Source organism: Bison bison, unplaced genomic scaffold (genome assembly GCF_000754665.1).
Source record: "Bison bison bison isolate TAMUID 2011002044 unplaced genomic scaffold, Bison_UMD1.0 scf7180017864215, whole genome shotgun sequence".
Classification (NCBI taxonomy): domain Eukaryota; kingdom Metazoa; phylum Chordata; class Mammalia; order Artiodactyla; family Bovidae; genus Bison; species Bison bison.
Window position 1 is genome coordinate 2,900,879 of NW_011494787.1, and position 12,031 is coordinate 2,912,909.

The following is a 12,031-nucleotide window of genomic DNA, read 5'->3' on the forward strand; positions in this document are numbered from 1 at the left end:
TTTTTTTTTTTTTTTTAATCAAAGACTAAGAACAAGTCAGGAGCCAAGTGACTTCTGAGTTCAATGACTGACCCATCAGAGATTAGCCAAGGCCTCTCAGATAGTCTGCCAAGCCTTGCGTTGTAACACTGACCTTATAATGTGGCACACTTGTCCTTTTCTCACAGAAATATAGGTATGGGAAGTGGATCATATATGGGCAGTATCCAGCCCAGAAGTAACTCGACAAGGACATTTTAAACTTCTTACTTATATGTTTAATGAGAACCATATGTATCTGCAGTAGAACCTACCAAATAAGAGCACCTTTGTTTTTCTTCTTTCTAGAGAGGTAATTCGGGGGATCTGACGGTGGAACTGCACACATGACCAATGTAGAAGATCTAGACAAGTACCCTAGGGGTCACATGGCCCCAAGAGTCGGCTCTGAAGAGCCTCAGGTGACCCTTCTTACTTTGAATGTGTAAATTCTACTCCTCAGTCCTAGGGGGTGGAGCAATCAGACAAGGTGTGTGAAATTCTCCTTCCTCCAGCCCCAAATACTTCACAGGAATCAAAGACTCAACTCCAACCACCCAGGCTGACTTTATAGATGTAGGAGCTCAAGCCTCAGGCAGGTGTTTGGCAACTCTCATAATCACCTCTAGTCCTCCTGGCTGATTGCTCTCATTGCTTTAGCAATAACCCATCTGCGTCTTTTGATCCACGCAAAGCTAGCTAAAAACAAGAAGAAGAGTCAGTGTGAAGCTAGTGCACTTGATTGAACAGGTGCCTGATGGTGAAATGTGATTTATGGTCCTCCCAGAAAGCTCTGTAAATTTGATGCCTGTAACCTGCTCTCATTCCAGTAACATCTTCGCCTGTTGCTTTCCTGTTAAAACACAGCACTTTGCTAAATTAACCTGCTGGATGCCAAGGACAGCAGAGACAGACATAGGATGCTCCAAACCAAGACAGTGGCTGAGAATGGAGAGCAAGAGACAGGTCTCAGCAATGCTTCTGAAGGAGAGTGGGCATCATTGGTGACTGGAGTGGGAGGTGAGGGAAAGGGAGGGCGAGACGGTCGCCACAGTACCACACTTAGCTGTTCATGGTTGCCCCAGGATCAGCCCTAGTCCTCCATCGTAAACAAGCTCCTGGGGGGATTTCAATCTTTGGAGACTGGTGAGAGTTCAGGTTTGGCTCACTAAACCTCGGTTTATGGGCTGCTGATTTGGAAAGAACAATGGCTCTTTCTTGCCAGCAGGACAAGCGCGTGCAGGCAACTGAGCAAATATTGCACAACAGGTTAAAAGTATCCAATGTCGGTGGGGGTTGTGCCAGTTGAGCAGGGCAGAGAAGAATCTGGGCTGTGTAGCTGCAGTGGGGGAAGGGGAGGGTGGAAGAAACATCACTGCGCCTGAAATGCCCCAAACAGGGCTGGGCAACCTCCATAGACGAGATTGGGAAAACACCAGGCTGCCATGATATCAGTCTGTACTCCCTCCCAAAGGGTTCTGAATTAAGTTCAGAGTTGCACAGGACTGTGTTTCCACAGATAAGCAAGAAGTCCTGGCCCTGGCCATTTCTGGAAAGCCAAGGAAGACCATCAGAACCCTTAGATATTGACACGGTACCTAATCCACCACCCCAAGTCTGCCCAGCCAGCTCTGCCATTCTCCATCCCTCATCTGCTTCAAATCGTGCGCCTTGAGCTAGGTCCCATCTTTCTCCCTTAGTCCGCATTCCCCTCCCCGCATCTCCTACATACCTCTTGACTGACCTGCAAGGCCCTAGTCCTAGTTCATGTCCTTTCTCACACAAATGCTCAGCGTGCTTCTCTAACCATGCTCCAGGCTCCCAAATTCTGAGTTACGAGCAGAACAAAAGGCTTTTTCTGTTGCAAGCCAGGGATTTTGGAAGCATCTATGCAAGTCCCATAGCTCAACTGGTAGACAAAGGTCCTCTCAGCCAAGCAGGGCACAGGGGCGACGAGGTGGGCACAGGGGCGACGAGGTGGGCACAGCATACCTGTCAAAGGAGGGCCGCTCCCCCGCGTCAAAAGCATCTCTCAGCTGCTTCACCAGGTTGTCCTGCCCAGGCAGTCGGAAGATGCCCTCTTCGTTCAGACCATGCTCCAGGATGAACTCGGCACACTTCTCCACCAGGATGGGCACCAGGTGGGGGCCGAACTTCTGCTCATAAGCCACGGTCTCATCCAAGCGCTGGCCAAACACGGCTGGGAAGAGAGAAAGCAGAGCCTGCCAGTCACTCCAATTTCCCTTGGCAGAACTGAGCAGTCAAAGTGATAGGATTTTCTGCAATGATACTAAACAAAATATACAAGACAAACCACACGTCGTATTTCCTGGGGCTCTAAAGTAGGGGCTGTCCATTTGAGGCTGTCGGTCAGTCTGTCCGTCTACATTTATAGTATTCAAAAGAACAACTCACTTTCAATGACTGCTTGTTTTGTGCTAGGAATTGTGCTAAATTTGAACACGTTTCCTCACTTAACCTTGACAGCCAACTCCATGAGATAGTATTGTTATACCTGTGTTACTATTAAAGATATGGAGCCTTAGAGGCGCTAATGAACTTGCCAAGGTCAGGTGCCAGGACACAGTACAAGTCAGAATTCACACCCAGGCAGTAAACGCAAGAGAAGCAAGTGGGCCATTTTGAATTCTGCTTGTGTCATTTAGCATTAAAGCATAATAGTCTATCATATGGATGTCTCATACTGTATTAAACCATTGCAGCATTTTAAATAATTTATGTTGTTTACTATGTTCTACTGTTGCTAACACTGCCACAGTGACCATGGTCACTAGCCTAGCAGAGGTCCAGGAATGTATCTAGTTCAATGTATAATTTCTAATTAATTGCTTAATTGATTAATTAACATTTGGATTGGATGAACATTGGTTTTTCCTCCTTTTGAACTATCTCCTTAGGGCCAATTCTCACATGTAGAATTACTAGGTCAAGCCGTTTGAACATTTTAATGACTATGGTATGCAAATTGATCTCCAGAAATATTTTTCCGAATTACACTGCCTCCAGCGAAGCATGTGTGGACCAGCTCCACCCAGCCCTGCCAGCATCTGGCTCTATAATTTCCCCACCCCAGCAGTGGAACAAGGTTAGTTTATGAATCAGGACACTGGCTGGCTACCCATTTCCCCACCAGGGCCCCATGCCCTTCCTGTCCTGGAGGTCAGAAGACAGTCACGGTTTCATTTCTGTCCTGCCTGGTTTTCTCTCTGGCATCATTAGGGCTCTGCTACACTGACCACTCCAATCCCTAGGACACTGTGCCCAAAGTCCTTTGGTTTTCCCCATGATTCACTCTCTGGTGGGTCCCCTTTATTTGGTCTCTAATTAATGTGTTTGCCACATGTAAGAGCTGCAGCCATATCTCTGGAATCTGGGTCCTCCTTACTCCCCACTGCCCGAGGCCAAGCTGGACTCCTCCCTTCCCTGCCTCTGCTGTGGTCTCCTTTCCTATAATTGTTCAAAATCCTCCTGCTATTTACCTTTGTAAACAACTGGTCTACCCAAGTATGCTTCCATTTTTAATACTCACCCACTTCTTCCCCAATTGCCACAGCAGCATTTTTCAAATTACCCCTCAAAGCTCCAGGGGATCCTCATCACCTCAGACCTGCTGGGCTGTTATCTGTTTTACTTACAGCATTCCAGTGAGACTGTCTGCTTAAATATTTCTGTGGGCAAAAATTGAAAACCAGGGCCAGCATCCCTTAGGTCAGCAACTGGACCAGCCCCTACCTACCTTTCTGGCCTGACTTCCTCCCATGCCCCCAAAGGCACCTCACCCTGATGATCTCAAAGCCCACAGTACTCACCAGACTATACACTCTTGGACAGTCTCTTCTAGCTGCCCAGTCTGCTCATCTCTCTCTTCCCTGTCTACTAAGATTCTGTGTCTTCCTTGAAGTGAAAGTGTTAGTCACTCAGTCGTGTCTGACTCTGTGACCCCATGGACTGTAGCCTACCAGGCTCCTCTGTCCATGGAATTCTCCAGGCAAGAATACTAGAGTGGATTGCCATTTCCTTCTCTAGGGGATCTTCCTGTCCCAGGAATCAAACCCCAGTATCCTGCATTGCAGGGAGATTCTTCACCATTTGAGCCAGAAGGGAAGCCCATGTCTTCCTTGGCTCAACTCAAATACCATCACCTCTGCCAAGACTTCCCTGACCCAGCCTGAGGAACTCCATCCTCACTCAATGCATCCGTATCCCTTCTGTACTATCCCAATCCTCTTCTCACTGGGTTACTATCACTTATCTGCCCTGTGCCCTCTGCAAGACTGTAAGCTCCATAATGCCAGGAGTAGGCCAGGAGAGTCACCTGCCCTCAGAGCTTCTACTTCTTCTCTTGTCATTCACGTAATCTCTCAGTCCAACTCAACCTGATTTCACCCTTATGTTTAGCATGGGGACAAGGTAGACAGTCAAACAATTTTGCTGAATTACTTAATGAGCTATGCCATCTTTAATCAAGTGCTTTCCACGATTAATGACAATTTGAGCATTTCTGTAGTTTAAACCCTAACAGGGATGCCCTCAGTAAGTGAATCAGCCTCACACTGGCATCTACTGAGTGCCCTGCATGTATCAGCATTAGGCCATGTGGAATGGGTTCTACAGACAAGGGCCTATAAGAGGTGACTCTCACTTTCAATTAGCCTACTACTACGTTATGAAAATGAAAGGGCCCATGCAAAATGATAAGAAACAATTAGAGGGTGTCAGGAAATATACAGAATTAGTTTTCTACTTGTCTGTGAAAGGAGCTAGATAGATATTTGCACCAAATTGGAAGGAACGATTAAATGATCTGACTTAAAGCATAGACAATGGGCATTTTAAAAATTCCCTTTGAGAGTTCTAGGGAGGGCACCTTAGACAGAAAAGCAGATGTGTTTCAGAGCAGTTGACACTTGGGCTCAAGGGGCCCACTGGATCACAGTAGAGAAAGATACCCCAAACACAAAGATGTCAGAGCTGTCAAATGTGAGCTCTATTTCTGAAGTCTTGAGGCAGATGATCTGAAATCAAGCTCCTTCTTACACACCTCTGCACAGCCTGTCCATCAGCTTTCCTCCTCATCTGAGTCTCTCAGCCTTGTTCCTGTGTTCATTGTCTCTTCCTCCCATGATCCACAGTCACGACTTTCAATGTCATTCTCCCCAGGACACGCATTTCCCAACATCCCTTTACCCTCCAGCATCTCCTTGGGTCCAGATTTTCAGCACACCCTTGAGCCTACCACCCATCCCCTCCCCTCTGTCTTAGCAGGTGACCTTGTCTCCTCTTGTCCTTATCTCCCCAAACGGAGAACATCATGAAAGAAACTGTGATCTCCAGTTCCTGCCTTTCCTATCCCCCCCTCCTCTGTCCATCTGCCTGTCCTCTCTTGAAGGAAGAAGAGTGCCCTGTGCTTTTGTCTAAGATGATGTTTCTTAAATGGGGGTACCCTACTTTTCTGTCTTTTCTAGGACTTCATTCTTCTTTGATATCTTAAATTGAAAGAGCATCTGCATCTAAGTCTTCACCTGTTTATTAAAGAATCATTTCCCACCCCAGCTCTCCTGCAATCAATAAATACTTCCTTTCTTTTCTTCACCAATATGCTTACAGTGAAACATGTATGCTTCTGGAAAGAGTCATCCACCCTCATGGCCTCCATTGTTTCCCTTGTTATTCATGTAACCTCTCAATCTATTTCAATCTGGTATCCTCACCAGCATCTTCCCACCCAATCTGTTCTCTAAGATTTCTCATGCCCTCTTAATGGCCAAGTCTGACAAACCTAAACAGCATATTAAAAAGAAGAGACATTACTTTGCCAACAAAGGTCCCTATAGTCAAAGCTATGGTTTTTCCAGTAGTCATGTATGGATGTGAGAGTTGGACCATAAAGAAAGTTGAGCACTGAAGAATTGATGCTTTTGAACTGTGGTGTTGGAGAAGACTCATGAGAGTCCCTTGGACTGCACAGAGATCAAACCAGTTGATCCTAAAGGAAATCAATCTTGAATATTCATTGGAAGGACTGATGCTGAAGCTGAAGCTCCAATCCTTTGGCTATCTGATGAGAAGAGCTGACTCATTAGAAAAGACCCCGATACTGGGAAAGATTGAAGGCAGGAGGAGAAGGGGATGACAGAGGATGAGATGGTTGGATGGCATCACTGACTTGATGGACATGAGTTTGAGTAGGCTCCAGGAGTTGGTGATGTGACTCTTTGGTCACAAAGAGTCAGACACAACTGAGCCGCTGAACTGAACTGACTTTCATTCATTCCACAATCTGCTGGTCTTCTCTGAAGACCAATGGTATTGATTCTTCTTCCTTCCTCAAGACTTCCTCCCTACGTGGCAATGAAACCATCCACCCTCATTTTAGTCTCATCTCCCTGCAGGCTCCTCTGCAGGTTCCTGTACTTGCCCATCTTCTACCTGCTCCTTCAGTGTGTCATTTCCTAGCATCCCAATTCAGACTTCTCCTCACTCTAGATGTTATCCTTGGGAAAGTTCATACAAGTCCATGCATTTGGATAGCACCCATAAATTGACACAAATCTGCATATCTGGTCCAATCTCTTTCTATAGATATCATCTCTGCCTCTCTCATTTCTTTCTCTCTCTCCTGTATTCCTGTGAACCCAATGTCTGATGGCAGTTCTCCCACTGTCTTCTCCAATCTCACTCTCATCCCACTCCCAACTCTCCCAAGTCACTGCTCCTTCTATAGATTTTCTCACAAGCAATAGCAATTCAGTCAATCATTCAAGCAGTAGGCACTTTCCTAGGCATTGAGAATACAAAGCCGTTATCACAAGGTACTAATTATTGCACATTAGAATGATGTGCAACACCCCTTCCTTCCTTCTTAACAGATCAGGACATTTTCAATTCATTTTAACCTGCCTCTCTTCTCAATCCTCACTTGTACTGCAAACATTATTGTAATGGGTGCTTCTGCAATTCTTTTTTTGCAAACTCCTTCCACTGGAATTCACAAAATCATTTGGCAAATATAGCTTGAGCATCTGCTGCAGCCCAGACTCTTTGGTAACTGTAGATTATGATAGAAGGGAAACCAGCCTTCCTCTTGAAAACTCTGGAGTGAAAGCCCTTCCTCCTCCCCACCGGGAAACCTGATTTTCCTGCAGCCTGAACTCAAATGCCTTCTCCTAAGAGGGACTTGGTTATTCCCTACGTTGTGCTCACGGCACTCCCTGTGTATACCTCCATCACCTCTCATGTCGTCTTATGATGATTTATTTAAGTATCTCTCTTCCACTGGACTGTGGGTTCCTCAGAGGCAGACAGCCTGTCTGGCTCACCATCTATTTTTATCTCCTGGCACAGAGCCTGGCACGTGACAGACGTCCTCACAGAGCTGTTACCTGCTGTCTCCCACTCCTCCTGTTCCTCGTCCCTTCTCTCCCAAAGGTACTCTGGTCAGCACTTCCCCAAACTTGCACTTGCCAAGGAAATCAATTTGTTGTTGCTGTTCAGTCACTATGTCTGACTCTTTGTGACCCCATGGACTGGCAGCATGCCAGAGTTTGCTCAGATTCACGTCCATTGAGTCAGTGATGCTATCTAACCATCTTATCCTCTGCTGCCGCTGACTCCTTTTGCCTTTAATCTTTCTCAGCATCAGGATCTTTTCTAGTGAGTTGGGCTCTTCCCATCAGTGGCCAAAGTATTGGAGCTCTAGCATCAATCCTTTCAATGAATCTTCAAGGTTGATTTCCTTTAGGATTGATTGGAAAGGAAATCAATGGCTTCTACATTTTTAAAGTCTGGTGATCAAATTCTCAGTCTTTTTCTGAACTGCTGCATCAGCAACATGTGACACAGCAAATCACCCCTTCCTTCTGGAGACAGTTTCTCACATGGCTTTCGGTTCTCCATTTATTTCACCAGCCTCATTCTCGGCCCCCTTGGATGATTCCTCCTTTCTCCCTGTCCGCTAAAGGTTAATGTCTCAAGCTTTTCCTTCCGCCTTTGCATGTACTTTATAATCTCATGACTTTAAATATCACCTATATGATGAAGACTCCAAACTTTCCAGCTCCAGCCTAGAAATCAGTGCAAGCTAGTCTTACCAACAAGAGATGACCACTGCCTGCTCTGGAGACACCAGGACCCCACAGATCCCTTCTAACACGAGGGCAACCTTGTTTCTTCAGTTTGTCTACATCAGGGTTTGTCACTATTCATGTCACATCACATGTCATTTGGAGTTTGGAGTCCGAAATATCCCTGGAACTTCAAAGACCCAATCCTGAGTTCTACCTACCTCTGAATTCTGGATCCTGATTGCTAGAGTATCCTGAATTCTTTGATCCTGGGTGGACAAAGAATTCAAAGATCCTGCATTCTTTGATCCTGGGTGGACAAGAAATAGCCTAGCTATAAGGGAATAGATGAACTGAGAAATCTAGGGAAACCAGTGAAGGATCAGTGAAGGAGGAAGACAACAGACAGTGGGTTAGAAAGTACTCAAAGACCATTTCCCACCCCACGGATACTAAGAGGAGAAACCCAGCTCCCCTTTCTCTGCCCTCCTAGCTTGCACTCAGCCCTTCAGGGAACTGCCCTTTCTACTCTCTCCAACCACTCGTCCACTCAGAATTGCTCATTACTTTGGACCCGTTACCATTAACAAACGCATTTCCATCTACACAGGTACAAATCTTAAGTAATTATAATATGCCATATAATTATTAATACATTTAATTAATTAAGCTAATTTTATGAAAAACTACCTTAAAAGTTTTCATGTGCTCTTTCATTTAGTCCTCATAAAAATAATAAATTTTAAAAAATTAAAAAAAATAATAAATTAGATATTATTGGCCCATTTTACAGATGAGAAAACTGAGACTCAGGTTACAAATCTGTCCAAGGTCATATTAATGTTTACCCTGGGATTCTAAAACCAGTATACTTTAATCCTTCTTGTGTAAAGTCAGTGGAATAAAATTGTCCAGGTAAAATTTCAGACATCCAAAAAGCTCAAGGAGACAGAGAAAGGGGTAAACTGTCTAGTCTCCTCTCACAAGCCATCCTTCACTCCTTACTTCTCTAGCTTCCACCCCAGATTTGCTGGAAAACCCCTGAACACTGTATTGATTCTGTTAAGCACAAGTAGGATTAGCTGTCACCTCCTTTTTAATCTCATTCCTCCTTCATCATTGCTCAAACACTCCTGGATTCAGGACAAGAGCCCTCCCACCCGGCCTCCGGTCCAGCCCAGGTCACAGAGAGCCCCCTCTCTGCCTCTCTCTCCCACTCCTGTCCCCAGAGGCTCAGTCCTAGGAGCATCCCCCTCTCAGACAGGAGAGGGAAGGGGAACACTGGGCAAAGCGTCTTTTCGTGGAAGAAGCAAATCACAAAATTGGAAAGAAATACCTTTCTTTTGGAGCTTGGGGGTTTTCTTCCTGAAATTCCAGCAAAAGAACAGTGCCAGGGCAGGAAAGCCACAGCCCAGCTCCCACCGCGGCATCCTGGGGATATGAGGCATGGCGGGGGCCCAGGAATCGTACTTTCTGCAGGGCCAGCCTCAGACCTTCCCTCCTCCACAAGCTGCAGGAACCATTCTCTCTTGTTTCCAGATCAACACATGCTTGTAAACACTGCTCAGGTTCTGACTCCAGCACTGAAACCATGGGATCTGTCGGCACCTGCCCCTGGCCCTCCCTTCCTCCTTCCCACACATCTTCTCCTCCCCACTCACCTTAACACACATGACTCTTGGCTTTTAAAGAGTGAACATAAAGCTGTCAAGGCCCCCGCAATAAAAATAAGTGCCCCCTTTTACTTAGCAGCTAATTGTCAACTGCCATTCAAGGAGTACCAGGGAGGTGCGTTAAAAAAAAAAAAAAAGAAAGCCCGCACACAGCCCTTCCCAGCATCGCTCCATATATCAAAGCCTCTGGCAGGAACACAGGATTTCACTTAGCGCTGATGAAGCCAGCCCACCCTTCCCTAGAAATGAGTTGCACGTGGCTCAGTTGAGCCTTCAGAGAAAAGGATCTTGGAGGTGGGTTGCTGGGTAAAATGAGAAGATTTCCCCCCTCCCACTGAGAAGACTCAGCAAAGAGTGCAGCAAGCCAGCTAGGCGTGCCCAGGAGACTTGAAATGGACTCTTGGCGTCAGGGGGAAGACAGGAAAGGTCAGGGAAGGACTGCCAGGTAGGATCCTGGACAGTGTGATGCTGCCAACCAAGTTCATCCCTCCATGCACTCATAGAAATGGAGGACTCATCTTTGATACCACATTCTCTTCAATTATCAAATTCACTCCCATGTCTGGGCAATGTTACCCCTGAAACATTATGCAAACCTGCTTACTTCTCTCCATCTCCACCTTCCTTACCCTCATCCAAACCACCTTAGCATAAAGACCCAGCTTTAACCAGGCTATCTCCACTGTTCACACCTTCCTCTCACTCCAGAGCCCATTCTCCTTTCTGCCACAGGACCTTTGTACATGCTGTTCCTCTGGCTGAGACACTGTGCCTCTTCCCCCTTCTTTGCCTAGTTGGCCTTTTCTGGCCTTTCAGATAGAAGCTGAATCATCATTAGTTTCCTGAACTTCTTAATAAAGACGTTTTTCCCCCATATGGCATCATGAGATTTATTCTTCATGGTACTTTATGCAATTGTAATTTTACAGGTTTCCTTGGAGTTTTAACTTCTTTTCTGTGTCTTTTTACTAGACTATGAAAGTAGAGACTTGGTCTTTTTTTCTCTCCTCTTTCTCTCTCTCACTGTTGTACCCAGTGCTGGCATAGTGCTTGGTATATGCATGACACATGCTCAAGAAATACTTGTTGAGTAAATAAATATTTGTTGAGTATCTGTCACGTGCTGAGGCCTCAGGGGGAAGGAGGTGAAAGAATTAAAGAAAAGAAACAGAGACCATCCCTTGTAATGTCCCATTTAGCTAGAGAAAAAAGCAGGGCACACGGGGTAACAGTGAATTACAGAAACCACACTCCCTTAGGCAACACTGGGCTGAGGGTTGTGAAATTTTGCTCTGAGGGCTGCAGACACAGTAAGAAATGAGAGAGAAAAAGAACCCAAGGAATAGAACAATTGCATATTTATATGCTCCATGCCTAGTGCTAGCAAACACACAAAGACTCTTAAACTGTGGGACCTGCCCCCAGGCTCTTATATCCTGGTTGGGTGGAGCAAAACTGCACACAACCTAGAGCAGCGCTTCTGTGCCCAGCGACGGCTCAGGAAAACCTCAGAGGCCAGCCTCCAGAGGAAGAGGGCAAAGCGGGTCCCCACTGAGGACCGATTTGCAAAGTGGCTAACAGCCTCCTGGGGATGGGCCGGATCCAGGGAAGCAGAGCCGTCTTACTAAAGGGAGGAGATGGTTTGAAGAAAATGCGCAGCTGGGAGTCTGGGGAAGAGTCATTTAAAGTTTAGGTGTGATCATTTCCCTTTCTGTTCTCCTTAATTCTAGAAAACTCTAGAATTGCATCCAGAACTTCCGGGAAAAATTAATCTAACCTTTCCAGACAGACCCTTAGGAAAAGCGTAGTAAAAAAAAAGGAGCGGGGAGGAGGAGAGAGATAAACTGGTTGTCTAGGAAGGATCAAGACAGTATGGTACTGGCACAAAGACAGAAATATAGATCAATGGAACAAAATAGAAAGCCCAGAGATAAATCCACGTACATATGGGCACCTTATCTTTGACAAAGGAGGCAAGAATATACAATGGATTAAAGACAATCTCTTTAACAAGTGGTGCTGGGAAAACTGGTCAACCACTTGTAAAAGAAAGAAACTAGAACACTTTCTAACACCATACACAAAAATAAACTCAAAATGGATTAAAGATCTAAAGGTAAGACCAGAAACTATAAAACTCCTAGAGGAGAACATAGGCAAAACACTCTCCGACATACATCACAGCAGGATTCTCTATGACCCACCTCCCAGAATATTGGAAATAAAAGCAAAAATAAACAAATGGGACCTAATTAA

The 12,031-nt window shown here is 45.6% G+C and overlaps 1 protein-coding gene across 3 annotated transcripts in view; it reads right to left on the reverse strand.

Annotated features, from left to right (window-relative positions):
• Nucleotides 1-12,031, reverse strand: part of ARHGAP25 (Rho GTPase activating protein 25) — a 92,692-nt gene that overhangs the window by 16,828 nt on the left and 63,833 nt on the right. For all 3 annotated transcript variants that reach the window (XM_010845322.1, XM_010845321.1, XM_010845320.1), the window contains one exon: nucleotides 2,011-2,218. In XM_010845322.1, coding sequence (XP_010843624.1) covers nucleotides 2,011-2,218 — 208 coding nt within the window. The remainder of the gene's footprint in view (nucleotides 1-2,010; nucleotides 2,219-12,031) is intronic.